The sequence below is a fragment of the Podarcis raffonei genome, chromosome 12 (assembly GCF_027172205.1).
Source record: "Podarcis raffonei isolate rPodRaf1 chromosome 12, rPodRaf1.pri, whole genome shotgun sequence".
Taxonomy (NCBI): Eukaryota; Metazoa; Chordata; class Lepidosauria; order Squamata; family Lacertidae; genus Podarcis; species Podarcis raffonei.
This window is the reverse complement of record NC_070613.1, coordinates 52,327,276-52,344,141: the sequence shown is the minus strand read 5'-3', so window position 1 is coordinate 52,344,141 and position 16,866 is coordinate 52,327,276. Positions and strand designations below refer to the sequence as shown.

Sequence of the window (16,866 nt, the reverse complement as noted above, 5' to 3'; positions counted from 1 at the left end):
CCAACACTTTGAATTGTGCTCGTAAACGTACTGGGAGCCAGTGTAGGTCTTTCAAGACCGGTGTTATATGGTCTCGGCGGCTGCTCCCAGTCACCAGTCTAGCTGCCATGTTCTGGATTAGTTGTAGTTTCCGGGTCACCTTCAAAGGTAGCCCCACATAGAGCGCATTGCAGTAGTCCAAGCGAGAGATAACCAGAGCATGCACCACTCTCAGTAAACACATGCTGACACGTGTGTTTGCTAGTGCTGGAAATATGCTTAGATGGAAATAAGTTGAGTTCAGGGTGGTTTCACTACTGTTTCCAATTGTTGACTTCTGCTAATAAAAGGAGCCTTAGCAGAGCTAGTCGGCAGCTTGCTTGGAGCGTGCTTGCCAGCGTGCTTCTGCACAGCTCACCTGCATTCAACCTCCTGTCATCTCCGTTACTCCTACAAGAATGGCTCTGCAAGGAGTGCCCACACCAACCTCCACACCCTGCCTCTTCTTCCTCCTGGTAAACTGCAGTGACACCCATGCCAGGAAGCCAGGTAAGCACCACTACCCCTGATAGCTGCTCCTGTTTCGACCAGGGATGACTTTCGAATGTTGTTGAACTCAAGCTCCCATCATCCCTGCCAGGGGCTGATGGGAACTGGAGTTCAAGCACATCTGAGGGGTCACATGATCCCCATCCCTGCTTGAAGAACTAGTGCCTGAGATTGCTTCTTTCCTCCTCCATCTCCATCCCTTTCCCCTTGTGTGCCACAACTTTTAGGGAAGGGGCTGTTTGACTACTGATCATTGCAAACCGAGAGCCTTTTTCAACTGAGGTGGGATGTGAAAAAGCTTCAAATATATAAACCATCCAGTCTGCAGGGGGAGCGTCTATACACCAAATGTCTCACTGAGTTGTGGCAACAGCCACCCAACGGAGCAATTTAAAGCGTAGTCGCAATGAGCACACTGACTCTCAGACGTAACAGAAAACTGTCCATGAGCAATCTACATCCAGCTGTGACCGTGCCACCTCTCGGCAACAGCTGACATTTTACAATCTCGAGTAGTATATTTCACATCTTTCTCCACTTTGCCTTTTGGCAGACACAACCAATGATGTCAGAAGTGGAAAACTGAAACAGCAAGCCTAACTTTTTTAAAAAAACAAAGAACCCCAGCTTGCAGATGTCGCTAGATTGGTAGTTAGCAGCTGACTCAGATCACCCCTTTTGTGTGCTGCTCTCTGAGGGGCTTGTGTCTAAGTGAGTTTCAGCTCATAAATAGCTCTTTTTCAGAATGCTGAAAATAGAGTCGCTTCATACAATGCTGTAAGCAGCAGTCTTTTAGAGTTTGCTGTTCACGCAAGCAGCAGAACATGCGAGCAACAGACACATGCAAGCTCACCTGATCTTCTTGTTTAGAGACTAAAATTCAGGCATAACACTGCTTGCCTTTTCTGTGTTGGCCACGCCGCCCTGGCTGTAGAATAGCCTCCCTTCTGAGGTACAACTGGTGCCAACACTGCTTATTTGTGGTATCAGCTAAAGACACACCTCTCTGCTCAGGCCTTCTTGGTGGGCTGATATAGTTGAGGCCAACCGCAAATTAACCAAGTGTTTATCTGCTTTTCTATTAAATGTATGTGGTTTTCATTGTAGTTTTGAAATGTTTGCTTAATGCGCTGCATCACTTCATTGTTTATTGCGTTTCATAGTCTAACCTGCTCTGAGATCATTAATTGCCACTTTCTGCTTGGCTTCTCAAGCACCACTTTAATATGGACTATGGGGGCCGGCCAGAGACTGAACCAAAGTGCCTTGAAGTGCAGGGGAGCAGCAGAAGGTGGAACTTCTAGGGCGGGGGGAGAAGGATGTAGCAACAGCACACACATAGTTCCACGTACTGCTGCTGCAACTAACTTTGTTTTAGTTTTGAGTTGTTTTCATTCGTGTTCATTATAAACAGCCATGAGAACTGTCAAGGCTGAAAGACCATCTACAATTTCGATTCACAGCACATAAACAGGAAGATTCCAATTGCCATCGTATCAGCTGTCTATGGGAAGAACTGTGCAATGGAAGACAAGGGGTGTACTTTTAGGGTAGGGTTGCTCTCCAAGACAGCCAGAATCTGCAAAGACAGAACTATGTAACTATTCTAGTGGAACTAGTGCATCAGCTTGGTTTCCCTCTCCTCCCTTCCAATTCCTTTTTCTTCCTGCATTATACTATTTTATTTTATTTTTACTTTTTTCATTCCCCTGCATGCAAAGACAAGCTCCGGCAGATTGAGCAGACGGGACCAACAGCTGGTCCGACGATCAAGATGGTGGTTTCCATGTAGAGGGAAGTGAGGGGCAGATGGGGGTCATCAACCTGGGAAGGTAGACCATCTAAGAGAAGGAAAACTCTGATCCTAAATCTCCGTTTTCTTGCAAGGTATCATCAGGAGAAGAAAAGGCTAAGGAGTGAACCCTACACAAGTCTGGAGTGAGATCCGTAAGGATGTTGGATGGCACCTTTTACGCTTCCTTGGTCCACATCAGTGAGGCTGAGAGGCGGTCTCTTGTTGTCTATGCAGCCCAGGACCTCCATACAGGAAGGTCACTTTGGTGCTGCTAACACAGCAGTTTGACTTCACCCCTGGAAGAGCACTCCATTGTCTCTCGAGACAGACGGATGCTAACAATGTATTTCTTTCATGTTTTAAGCCACCTTGAGCATGGTTTGGACTATGGAAAGGTGGCACACAAATGAAATTATGTTCATCTGGCTCAGGGATGCGGCTGGTGATGTGGAGCACCCCCTCAAGAATAATCACACGGGCAATATGACTTTTTTATACTTCAAGCTCAGCTGCCCTGTCATATTGGTAAAATGGATGTCAAACAAGTACAGTGGACCCTCCGGATATGAACTTAATTTGTCCCGGGGATCCGTACTTACCCTGAAAAGTCAATATCCGAAGGTGCCGTTTCTGCGCATGTGCGCATGGCGAAACCCAGAAATATACACTTCTGGGTTTGCTGCATTCATAACTCGAAATTACATTACCCGAAGGTAGCATAACCCAAGGTACCACCGTACCTAAACTTTATTGAAAAACTTGGCTTAAAATATGACTAAACTTTTACGTTATGCTGGCAGGTGAAGATCAGATCAGTTCAAACCAGAATCTGCGAAGAATGAGTTCCTCAAGCATCCCTACATTCATTCAGCCTCACTGATATCTATATCTAATTTTAGCCCACCTGTTATATAGAGCCGGCAATGCTAGAAAAGTCACTGTATCTGGTTCTCTCTGAAAGAGAAGTCAATAGGACACACTGCATAGCAACATGCTATTGTTTGCCTGACTGCTTGTTAATGTACGCCCATCTCAGCTATAAATAGACTGGCTAAGATTTTAGCCTTCAACATGTTCCCATAAAACACATGGAATTTGTACCGTAATTCACAAAATATGCTGCAGAACTAAACAGATACAAGCAACCACTAAAACATTCAAGATACTTGCAGCACTGTAAAAAAACAACTTTTAAATAGAAAGATCTATGTTTAAGCTAACCAGTTAAGAGGAAGATGTGCCATTTTCACACAACCTTAAAGGAAGATTTCAGGCGAACATTAAAAAACACAAGGCATAAATCCAGGATTGTTCCAAGAGTGCCTTTGGTTTTATGGGGTCTCTTAAGAAGAGCTGGAATATATCTACTGGTCTTCCGGTTTTCAATACAAAAAAAATTCATCACACACAAGTAACTCCTCAGACATTTACCAGAAAAGGCTCTTGGTAACATGGGGAAGGGAGGCTTTAGCTACTATAAAAACCCACAAAAACCTTGATCCATGTTGATCTTAGTCTTTGCATTAACTCAGAGCTATTGTAGCATAGTGGCTAAGAGAATAAACTGGCGGCCATGAAATCCTCAGTTCCAATCTCATCTTTTCCATGAACTCAGTATGCAGCCTTAGGTAAGCCACTGAGTCTCACTCTTGCATCTGCAGTTTTGTAATTATACTGGCCTCTCAAAGTTGCTTTAAGGATTACTGACATAACATATGTGAAATACTTAGAACAAGCTATATGAAGCAACAAGTGGACCCTACAACAAAATGTTGCAGTGTATGCTAGGGCTGTGCATTGGATTTGGAAGAATCATGAGGTGAAGCAGGAAGCCTGGAAGGTATTTGGGGCAGAGCAGAGTGTCTACAAGTTCACATGAGTTGAAGTGGAATCTGTGAAGTGCTTTGTGGCACCATGGCACTAAATACAATAAAGAAAATACCGTGTACGCGTGTCTGCTGAAAGCAAAATTAATGTCTACATTTACAATAACATGGTTACATGAAGACTGGATGAAGGAAGAAGGGAGAGCGAGTGAATATCAGAGGGTGGAGAAACATGGAGGGATAGCTGAAATGGAACTGACAGGTCTAGTCTGTAAACTTATGAGGACGAAAACAACATAAATAACATTTTACAAACAGGTTTAGAAATTATAAACAGCAATGGATGCCAAGATAATAGTTTACCTATCGTTCCTGGGACACGTTTGCCTCTGAAACTAAAGCAGGCTGTGACGTTTAGGCAGTTCACCGGCTGCAAGTCATCGTGGCACTGAGGAGCTGTGATGTCAATGGAAGCTGGCAGGAAAATGGAGATGTCCATAGTAATGACAGGCCTGGATCTTAAAACAACAACAACAAAAGCATTATTTTCATAGTAGTTAGTGGAGTGAAATGGCTTAAGAAACTGGCCTATGGGTGAGAAGTCTTTAGAAGTCTATCTACCTCAAGTCGTCTTAGGCAAACCTTTCTGTCCCAACTCCCCATTTGCAGCACAAGAATAAAACTACAGAACTACATTGCAGATTGGTTGAAACAATGACTGAGATAATGTACAGTGGTACTTCAGGTTACATATGCTTCAGGTTACATACGCTTCAGGTTACAGACTCCGCCAACCCAGAAATAGTGCTTCAGGTTAAGAACTTTGCTTCAGGTTGAGAACAGAAATCGTGCTCCGGCGGCGCAGCAGCAGCAGGAGGCCCCATTAGCTAAAGTGGTGCTTCAGATTAAGAACAGTTTCAGGTTAAGAACGGACCTCCGGAACGAATTAAGTACTTAACCCGAGGTACCACTGTACAAACACCCAAAAGCACTATATAAATGTCAACAAGCTTGTGCAAAGATCCTCTGGAATGCCCTTGATCACAAAAGCTTCTCTTATTTTGTCTCAGATTGCCTCTATTCTTTTTTTGAAGATATGGCATGATTTACATGCAATAATTGTAGTGTTCTGCTGGGTGCTGTTCTGTATGAAGAACTATCAGTGTGGAGTACCTCCACAAGTGGTTGCAGCAAACTTAACCTTATCAGTATCCTGACTGTTTGGAAGAAGTCTATTGTGCCGGCGTGATTAAATATCTGCAACCATGTATGAGCCTTTTCACACAGCTTCCCATGCAGAATGGTCCCTGCAAAGTTCTGTTTTCTAGATGTTCCTGTACTCTAAATACTAACTTGTTTGGTGTTCTCCTTCCTCAACTGATAAAGCTTTTGCCAAGTCAGAGAAAAGAGATGGGCGCGCTCCCTTGTATTATGTTTTAGGACTGCATTCTTAGAAGTGGCTTTGTAGAGCCATCAGTCACAGCCACCAAATCAGAGGACGTAGCCAACAAAACTGAAACCCCCGAACCTCATAGGCAAAGCTGGAATCAAGTCTTCAAAAGTATGATACAAAATTGGAGCAGTCCAGTTTTCAAAATACACAGGATTGTTAACAATTGTAGTTCAAGATACACAATATTCATATGAACAGCCTTGGTTAATTTGATTCCTGCCAAGCAACAACTAGATCTGGAAGTCCACAAAATTCAATGAAGACCTAATTTGTTTATGGGAAACAGTCCTCGGGGAAAATGATAGCCCCATTAGTACCCAGACCCTGTAATTATCCAGGGATGAGTTTGACATCATTTGACACCACTGTCCCTCTAGAGCATTTAGCAGTCACAACTGCCATTTGAAAAAATCACATTATGTTTACTAATATTTTCTAATTGTCAGCCCTCTTGGTGGCCTGCTGTGAGACTGAAAACAGGACATAAATAAGGTAAATAAATAAAATAACCAGTAGCTCAAATATATCAGTAGGCATCTTGAGCCTTGTGAGAAACCATCAAACCAGCTGCCCCCAAACCTCACACTTTTTTGTACGTCAAGATGGTATGAACAGCCGTGTCAAGAAATAGCCATACCTTCGCAAAAGGACTGTAAATAACAATCAAGGTGGGTATCAAAATATAACAGCATCAACTGAGCTCTTCAGAGCAACTTGTTTTGTTGACTTGGAGCTGTCCATGGTTCCGGCATACCCAGATTTTACCAAACAAACAAACAAATTTTAACTGGGTAATCTTACAAATAACCCTCTTTAGACATGTCAAACATAATGTGGCAATTTGGCATTTGCTTTATTCTTGTTGAGGAGAAGCACCAGTGCATATGCTTTGTGCCATCTTTCTGAGCTGCATTTCTGAAAGTTGCAAAGATCGCTCTTATGGCAGTGCACACATACAATGTAACTGTGTGTGTGTGTGTGTGTGTGTGTGTTTAAAAAAGTCCTTTACCATCCTTAAAATCTCACAAGATTACTTTTAGAAAATGTTTGTGTGTGTAAGCTGAAATCAAGATCTCTTTCTTTTAAACAGGGCCAAGGTGAGCAGTTTAATGCCGACTGAAATATGTATACTGCCATAAAAAAGGGGAGGAAATAAATGGAGTGAATAGAAAGAGTGTGTGTGTGTGTGTTTGTAAACACACACATACATGTGTACACACACACATAATATGTATGTGTTGTAAGATCTGTGTAAGGTTTACCAAATGGAATGGAGAATATCTGCCTAACCTAACTTTGACCCAGACTCTGCCTGATCCCTGCTGCCAATAAAACCAACACCTGCTCCTGAGTCTCTGTGACTGACTGCCACCACCTGCTGCCACCACCTTTCCTTCCTGGTGGTTCCAGCCAATCTGCTGATAACTTCACTCAACACCCATGAGGCCTAGCCATCCACAACAGGACACAGTCATTTCCTGAAGAACACACGTCCAGTAATTCCCCCCCCCCCAATTCCAGGTTAGGACAAAATTGCAAAAAAAAGCCATTCTGTATTCATCTGAATACCAGCGACTGGGACACACAAGCAGGGAGAGCACTGCTGCACTTAGGCCCCGCTTGCAAGCATGGGCATGTGGTTGGGCAGGAAGAGAACAGGATACCAGACTAGATGGGTTTCGGGTCTGTTCCAGCAGGCTTCTATTTATGTTCTTATGCTTATTTTTTCAAAGCCCCTCAAAATACTTGTAGACGCAATGCATGTATGTCAATTTCTCTCATCGCTTGACAACTTGTAGGTGAATGTGTGAACTTGCTCCCTTGTAAATTTCAAAGCTTGACGCAAAGCGAGTTGACATGAAAGCATTGGTTAATCTGTAACGGCTCGTTCAGAAAGTAGTAGTATTCAGAGACTCCATCTCCTCAGAGTATTGCAGAGTATTGCAAACATTTGATTATCTCCTTCTACCGGTCAACAATAGAAAGTGTCCTTTCATACTGCATCACGGTGTGGTACGTTGGTTTGACATCATCTGATAGGAAGTGCCTACAGAGGGTGGTGAATACAGCACAAGATATTATGGGCTGTCCCGTGAATCTGCTGGATGAAATAGCGGAAGAACGTTGCCTCAGGAGAGTGAGGGAAATTCTCAGGGATGATTCACACCCTGGCCGGCACTTTCTTGATCTCCTGCCCTCAGGCAGAAGATATAGAAGCAGGATTAGTCACACCAACAGGGTAAAGAACAGCTTCTATCCGTGGGCTGTTAGGCTGCTGAATGAAAAGATAACAACAGGGCAACTGACTTTCGGGTTTGGTGGGTGTGCGTCAGTCAACGAGGGAAATTAAGACTAAGAGAGCTGAGTGGGGGGTACTTGTGTAATCTCACTGTATACAAGTTGTACAAGTGACAATAAAGTACAGTGGTACCTCGGGTTAAGTACTTAATTCGTTCCAGAGGTCTGTTCTTAACCTGAAACTGTTCTTAGCCTGAAGCACCACTTTAGCTAATGGGGCCTCCCGCTGCTACCACGGCACCTCCGTGCAATTTCTGTTCTCATCCTGAAGCAAAGTTCTTAACCCGAGGTACTATTTCTGGGTTAGCGGAGTCTGTAACCTGAAGCGTATGTAACCTAAAGTGTATATAAACCCGAGGTACCACTGTATTGGTTAATCTGTACAGTGGTACCTCGGGTTACAGACGCTTCAGGTTACAGACTCCGCTAACCTAGAAATAGTACGTCGGGTTAAGAACTTTACCTCAGGATGAGAACAGAAATCGCACGGCGGTGGACCGGCGGCAGCGGGAGGCCCCATTACCTAAAGTGGTACCTCAGGTTAAGAACAGTTTCAGGTTAAGAACGGATCTCCAGAACGAATTAAGTTCTTAACCCGAGGTACCACTGTAATGGCTCATTCAGAAAGTGGTATATTCTATAGCAGGGGTGAGTAGCCTCAGACGTAGCGCCGAAATGTGGGGGGGAAAGGAGGACTGGCTGGCTGGCTCCTGGGACCCTCCTCAGGTCACAGTCACGCCTCTTTTCCCCAGGCCACACCTTTCAGTAGCTTTGCTTCCCACACTCCTAGAATGGGCTTCCGTGGAACTCTGGTAATGGCTCTTACTTGCCTAGATGGACAGAGAGGGGTGTAAGAGACTGCGCAGAAACTAGCCTACCATTTTCCTGCTCACTTTTCCTCTGGCCTTTGCCTAGCACTGGCCTGCGGCCCTCAAAATAGAAATGCATCCCTTGGACTTACTAAGGTTTCCCATCCCTGTTCAGAGAATCCTTTGCCCAAATTGGGTAAACTGAAGGGAGAGGTTTGAAATAGAGTCGAGTGTGGATTTCATGCTCTTCATTCAGCTCATAGTAGTGAGGAGGAATGGAAGTTCCCCCAGAATGTCTGCTTTATATACATTATTTACACAATGGGCTCCACATGATAGGCTAGTTCCGGGATTCACCTGTAGGCCAATCAGGTTGCGGATTCACTTCCACCTGGAGCTGGATTAAGTGGCTCCTGTGGACCAATCAGACTGCTGCATTCTGAATCCTATTGTTCTAGGAACAATCAGACTGCTGCATTCTGAATCCTATTGTTCTAGGACCAATCAGACTGCTGCATTCTGGATCCTATTGTTCTAGGACCAATCAGACTGCTGCATTCTGAATCCTATTGTTCTAGGACCAATCAGACTGCTGCATTCTGAATCCTATTGTTCTAGGACCAATCAGACTGCTGCATTCTGAATCCTATTTTCTAGGACCAATCAGACTGCTGCCTTATGGATCCTATTCAATTCAGTACATAACAGGTTCTTCTACGGTGTGGTGAAAAGGAATGGGTTCAGTGAGGTTCACTGCTGGTCTCCTCCCAGGACATGTCTTTAACATCTGAGAAAGCCATTAAAAAGAATAGCCCAAGATGACAGAGTGCCTCAGCAAGGGAAGGAGGGAAGACCAGGCAGCTGTTTTTCCTGATTGGGCTTTAAACCCTTTTGGTTCCTTCCTTTCCTCTCCAGCTCTTCATTACACCCCCCAGCTCTTTCTCAGAGCACCAAGGGAGCCTTGCTTTCCTGTTGGAGGCCAAGCAGTTGACTTGGGATTTGGGGAGAGGTTCTGCCACTTCAGGAAATGGCTGTAGCTCTGCCTTCGTGATCCCAGAAGAACCCCCCTTCCTCCTGAAAGGGGGAAAGAACCTGCAAAGGGGGGGGGGTCAACCTAGCTGATCTCCCACTGAGTTGTAAGATGCCACAAGCATATTATGCACCCATGGTTGTCAACAGAGACATGCGTGGCTAATTCCTAGCATCATGAACTTAGACTTACAGGCTTCCTTTGAGAACTAAAATATGATTGTCCCCTTGCTACCCTCTTGCAAATTATGACCAAAAGCTTTGCATTTCTGTAACACAGGCCTGACTTGTTGCTAGGGCTGTTTCAAGTTGAAAAGGAGTTCAATCATATGGCTTTTATGGCCTTGCACTGGTTTTCTACGCCACATGACGCTGGGGGTTGGTTATGGGATCAAAGAGCCCATTCATGCATTAAGAACTGCCCAAATTCAGAGTCTGAGCGACAGCTTCACGTTTCCCTGAAACATCCTCAGTCCAGTGACCAGGGATAAAAAATGGCAGAAATTGTTTTGTTTTGTTTTCTATGCTATCACACCAAATTGTTCTAATGTTTTGCTGATTGATTTTACATACAATGTATTTGAACTGCTTTATTAGACTGTGACAACACCCTACAATGAAGGGCAGGGTGCAAAATTTATAAAGAAACAAATACCATCCAAGCATATCTGCTGCATGCCGATAAAGCCATCTGTGAAATCAGAAGGTTGCAGCCAAGTATGGGAAACATCTGACCTTCCAGAAACTGCTGGACTGCAACTGCCATCATCCCTAGCCATTGGCCATGCTTGCTGCGGCTGATGGGAGTTGTAGTCCAGTATCATCTGAGGGGCCAAAAGTTCCCTATATTTGCTCTAGACTCATTTCAGGAAATTACAATGGACTATTGCCTATTGCACCCAAGTGCAGAAGTGGCCTGCATTACATTAGTTCCTGCAGGAGTTGCCCCATACTTTAATAAATTATTATTATTATTATTATTATTATTATTATTATACCCCACCCATCTGGCTGGGTTTCCCCAGCAACTCTGGGCAGCTCCCAAAAGAATATTAAAAACATGATAAAACATCAAACATTAAAAACTTCCCTAATCAGGGTTGCCTTCAGATACCTTCCTTGCCTTTAAAGATTTCTAGAAAAGAAAATTATCTATTTTCACAAGGTGCTTGTTCCAAGTCTGAAGTTCCTGCAGAAGAATCTTATTCTTAATCAAGAGCCATAATACTGGTTCCTCCGATAGTAAACACAGAATCAAACCCAAAATGTGGCCGCGATGAAGCAAGGGGAAGGGATTAGCATACTTGTGGGAACCTTGAGGTCTCCAAAAGGGCAGTTTGGTATTTTAAAAAATGCCTAAGAGGGTGAAAAACTGTCCGTTGCATCCTCAGTAACTATGGAATGCTGAGTGCCAGCTGGAAAAGAAGGTCAGTTATCTCTCCTCCTTGGAAATGGCGAGCAGGACCCTGAACAAGGGAGGCAGATCCATTAAGTCAGGGGGTCAGCAAACTTGTTCAGCAGGGGACCAGTCCACTGTCCCTCAGACCTTGGAGGGGGCCGGACTATATTTCTGGGGGGAAATGATGCAAGAGCACCATGAGCCCAATTGGCTGCTTACCTGTGTCTTGCGAGCGGCAGCGGCTGGCGGCAGCAGCGGGAGAGGGACGATGAGCAGTGCACTAAAGGGCTCTAGAGAGGGGCTGCTTTAAATGGTGGCCACTCGAGCACTGCTGCTGCTGGCACCAACAAAGCCCAGCCACCTTCCTCCTCTAGGCAGGGCAGGGAGAAACCAGGAGGAGGGAGGGAGGAGGCACCGCCGCCGTGTGAGGGAGAGGGAAAGAATGCGCGCATTGGCAATCCATGTGGTGGTTCCCGGACCGTCTGTGGGCCGGATCCAGAAGGCAATTGGGCCTGATCCGGCCCGTGGACCTTAGTTTGCTGACCCATGCATAAAGGCCAACCTGTCAGCCTTCAGTCAGATCATGACTGCCTGCCATCTTACTTAAAACAAGTCAGAGGTGGCTCTGTCTATCATTGGCTCTGGCTCCACCAACTGTTGGGTCTCCTGCCCTACCAGTCGCCTTTTAGAAGGAAGGATACACTGCAGCATTTTGTTGCAGATTCCACTTGTAGCTTTCTATTGCCTGGCTGGACGCATGCTAACCATTATTGTAACTGACAGCAGCTTGTCACCTGCTACAACATTATGAGAGGGGCTAGTTCTCTCAAGCCAGTGTTCGTTTCATCTAGCCAGTGTAATACCACAACACCAGAACCTCAGAAGGCATGCATCCATAACTTATTGCTGTGCAATTATGATAAAGCGCACAATTTAGGGCAACTTATTTAATTATCTAAAACCCTCCCCAAACCATATGCAGTGTGGTTCTGTGACGTGGCCTTTTGTCTGCAGACAGGGAATGGAACAATTATTTTACTTAGGCTGCTTACTGACCCATATAAAGGTAAAGGTAAAGGGATCCCTGACCATTAGGTCCAGTCGCAGACAACTCTGGGGTTGCAGCGCTCCACTCATCTCGCTTTACTGGCCAAGGGAGCTAGAGTACAGCTTCCAGGTCATGTGGCGAACCAGAGCAGCACACAGAAACGCCGTTTACCTTCCCGCCGGAGTTGTACCTATTTATCTACTTGCACTTCGTGCTTTCGAACTGCTAGGTTGGCAGGAGCGGGGACCGAGCAACGGGAGCTCACCCCGTCGCGGGGATTCAAACCGCTAACCTGATCAGCAAGCCCTAGGCTCTGTGGTTTAGCCCACAGTGCCCTATTGACCCATATACTAAGCGCAATAAACTGCCCATGGTTTACCAGGGTGATAGTTGCTCACATCAATCTGGAATAATAATAAATAATAATAATAATAATGTTTGTACCATCCATCTGCTGGCTGGATATCAATGAGTATGTGCACCCTTTGAGAGTCCCCATCAATCCCCCCAAATCAAAGCAGCTTCACCAAAAGCTTTTAATATCACTTGGCAGAATGTGTGCTGCTTTTGGCAAAGAAACTTTGCAGAACTTTTGGGGGGGAATGTGGGCTGGGGAGGAGGCAGAGGCCGACTTGCGACTTTACCCTAATCTTAATCCAAACAGCAAATGCTGCACACTCCCTGACAGCCGGTAGCTGCAACTCATCAGCCACACCACATGTGTCGCTTGTAATGCACAGATCTCTAAAGAAATAAACAGAGGCTGTTGTGGTGGGTGGATTCTGGTTGATGCGGGAACCTGCAAAGCCTACCGGATCTGCCCTTCACATAAATGCAGTAAGACACCAAGAAATGGATACAGCAGCATGGATGCCTATAAAGTTAAGGTTTTTGTTACTTCTGGTTTTTCCTAGAGCAGCAGTACATTGAGATCCATGCTGCTTGCATTTTATGAACTTATCATGGCACATCAAGGTGGTAATGCTTATGTTCCCCCACCTAAGTGTTGCAACACAAACTTGGTACAGTGGCACCTTGGTTTAAGAACAGCTTAGTTTATGAACAATTTGGATTAAGAATGCTGCAAACCCAGAAGTAGGTGTTTTGGTTTGTGAACTTTGCCTTGGAAGCAGAACATGTTGAGTGTGTTCCATTTGTAAATTGAGTCCCCTGCTGCTATGGGAAAGCACGCCTTGGTTTAAGAACGCTTTGGTTTAAGAATGGACTTCTGGAACGGATTAAGTTCATAAAGCAAGGTACCACTGTATCTGGGAAATATCCAGGAAAGGGAAGTGTCCTTTCCCATAATGTACTCTCCCAAGCACAACACGGGAAGCCAATCGTGCAGACTAGTTGCCCTTGTTGGAACCATCTTCATCATCTGCGTTACTACATGGACTGGCAGGTAAAGAAGAGCAGTGATGAAGCAGAATCGGGTAGCAGGTGATGCTGGGGACCCAACTGGAGAGCCACTGCCACTCAGAGCTGCCAGTGCTTGGGCAAGACAGACCAAAGGTCCAATTGCATGTACAAGGCAGCTTCACAGGTTCTGCTCAAGAAGGCATGGAGAGAGAAAGACTGGGCTGTCTCACAACACAATGAAACACACAACTGGAAAAATATTCTGGCACTCTCCATGCCCTATAATACCAAAGAGAGAGAGGGAGGAGAGGGAGAAGGAGGAGAGGGAGAGGGAAAGAGAGAGAAACAACTCTTAGCTACCTCCATGGCCATGAAAGGAATTAGCTGGAGGAGGAATGTGGTGGAGCAGAGCAACAATTCAAGTGTAAAAGGCCCTTTTCCAGCACTTTGGAAAATACAGTTGTTAGCCAGTGATGCTTCTTGTGGGAAGCACACAAGAAGAGCACGGTAGAGGCAGCCACTCCTTGTTTCTTTTCTCCAGCATCTGCCGAAACAGAGGTATCCTACCCCAGAATATGGAGGTTCAATTTTAGCTACTATGGCTAGGCAAGGAGAGGAAATGGGGAACTGCCTTGAAATATTGTTCATGGCGCAGCTATATAGCAGAAACTATTTCTACGTGCCTCCAAAAACATGACATCTGTTTGCAATAGAAAGGTATCCAAAAAATGGGAAACCGTAAAACAAGTACAAAGGGGTGCCTAATTGAACGAAGGATGCTGATAATTGTGTTTGTTCTAAGTTGCCTTCTGATTGGTGCTGATACACTAATGATCAGCCCTATAAAACAGCAAAAGAAAAACCCAGAGCTTCTCATTTTTCCACCATTTATTATCAGACTTCTTTGTTCATTTCATGGGCATGTTACTCCAGCTGTTTCCTCTAATCAGATCATCGACACACCACCTCTCTCTCTCAAGCCTTTTCAGCAGATCACAGTCACAAAACAAAACACCATTGCTATCTTCCCTAATTTTGCAGTCACAAACTGGCAATTTAACTGAACAATATCACACGATTTCCCAAACAGTTGCACATGCATCTCCTGTAGCAATATAAAGAGAGGAAGTGCTGAGTGTACAGGTTGCTCTGTCTCAAGGCAAATCTAGAAAAACTAGTATAAACACCAACAATTGGGAAACACTGGCCTGCGAGCGCTCCAGTTGGAGAACAGCCTTTACCAAAGGTGTCATGGGCTTTGAAGACACTCGAACTCAGGATGAAAGGGAGAAACATGCTAAGAGGAAGGCACGCTTGGCAAATCCACACCGTGATCAACTCCCTCCCGGAAACCAATGTCCCCACTGTGGAAGGATGTGTGGATCCAGAATTGGCCTCCACAGTCACTTACAGACTCATTGTTAAAACCGTGTTTATGGAAGACAATCTTACTCAGCTACGAGTGATCGCCAAAGAAGAACCTGCTATGCTCCTTCAACACTTTGCCACTATTTATTGACAATAGTGACTTTGCTGCATCTAAGTGAACAACACCTACAATTCTGACTATCATTCATTCATTCTACGATGCTCTTTAGGAGCTCAAATAAATCAATACTGTGGTGCTCTGAGAGCTTAAACAAATCAATGAAAGAGCATTAGCAGCACTGTTTCTCTGTCGGCCAGAGGTGTAAACAAGGGGAGTTATGATCGTGTGTGAAATATAGCAATGTAGCATATATGATCAAATGCTCAACAGTATAGCGCTGCTTCAACTGGAGTGATCATGAAAAGAATCCCTTACAAGAGCCAATGCTAAGAAAAGTTTGATGCCATTTGTAGCTGCTGTGCATATAGTGTTGTTTGCGTACAAACACTTGAGCATACTGTAGAAATATTAACCTGCAGTTGCTGCTATTAGTGCTTGGCTGTTTTGCTAATAGGTATAAATACTCTTTATAGCCAATGTCCAGAAAGTAAAAATGGTTGCACATGCAAGACTCAGTGGCAATTTCTTCCCAAGATAACTTGTAAGAGGAACAGCAAGAAACTGCAAGATGCACAGAGATCAACCTTATTAAAGGGAAGGCGGTAAATTGAGCTTACCTTAGAAGAATCACATTGTTTGACATAAAGGCTCCTATCGTCACATCTGAAAATAAGAGAAAACATTGAGAAATTTGCACATCCAAAACATACTAAAGTTGTTAAAAACAAATCTCTCCCCTCTTGCAATGTAATATTCCCAGTTAATATATTCTACCATGAATATCTTGCATACCATAACATGCATCTCAGCTTGGCCCACACGTCCAAAAGAAACAGACATGATGAAGGTATCCAGGTTCACCACAGCAAGCAGAGTTGCCTGACCACCATCCAATTATCAACTTGCAGTTATCTACTGCTTTCCCCCCAAAACTGGTCATTGGCAGTTGCCCTTTGGCTAATCTGAGACTAATTTCATGGTTTGTGAAGGTATCATAGTCGTTGGTCTTTTTAACTTCACATTAGTTGAGATGTATCATCCTCTTCCTAAAAGGTTGCGTGATCAGGGGGAAAGGATTATTTACTGCTGCTCAGATCTGTTCCAAAGGAAATAATTTAGTCCAACTACAAATAAATAAATACTCCAAAACATGTGGACTTTTTTAAAAAAAGAAGGAAACAAAAGGGAATAGGGTGTATACACAAAATTGGTCCTTCCTTGCTTTTTCCTTTTATTTCCCAACTTTCCTCCAAGCTACTCAAGATGGTATACATTGTGTGTGTGTGTCCCGCCCCCATATTATATCACAACAATCCTTTGAGGTAAGTTAGGCTTAGTTTGTGATATGTACATTCTACCCTTCATTTTCTTCTATTTCTATGATCTTTTCATTCATATTATCCATTCTTCCATTCCATTTCATCTGTTTGTTTGTATTTTTCTTCCTTACCAGTATTACAAACCTACCTGGATAGCCATTTCCATCCATGTCAACTCCTCCAGAAATGGACTGGCCAAACATCTGTAACATTGGGCTTACTCTCCTCCCAGGTATCCTCTGCAATAGACAACACAGAACTGGAATCAATGGAACCAAGAAAAACATAGCACCGAAGTTGCTTACAATCCGTTGGATTCAATGGCAAATCTCAATGATTTTCATGGCATTGAACTGGGAACCACATGTCCATTCAGGTCTCACTGTTAAGCGAGGGAAATAAAATAAAAAGGGACATGCAAGGTTTTCCAGCTCTTTCGAATTCTCACACACTGGATCTAAATCACTAACATTACACCTCCTCTGTTCAAGGCTATTCTGTTTGAGGCAAC

The 16,866-nt window shown here is 44.3% G+C and overlaps 1 protein-coding gene across 1 annotated transcript in view; it reads right to left on the bottom strand.

Moving 5' to 3' along the window:
* ITGA9 (integrin subunit alpha 9) overlaps window positions 1–16,866 on the bottom strand; it is a 227,546-nt gene that overhangs the window by 150,963 nt on the left and 59,717 nt on the right. Inside the window, 3 exon segments of the mRNA XM_053359512.1 lie at window positions 4,513–4,667; window positions 15,654–15,699; window positions 16,504–16,594. Of these exon segments, the coding sequence (XP_053215487.1) occupies window positions 4,513–4,667; window positions 15,654–15,699; window positions 16,504–16,594 (292 nt within the window).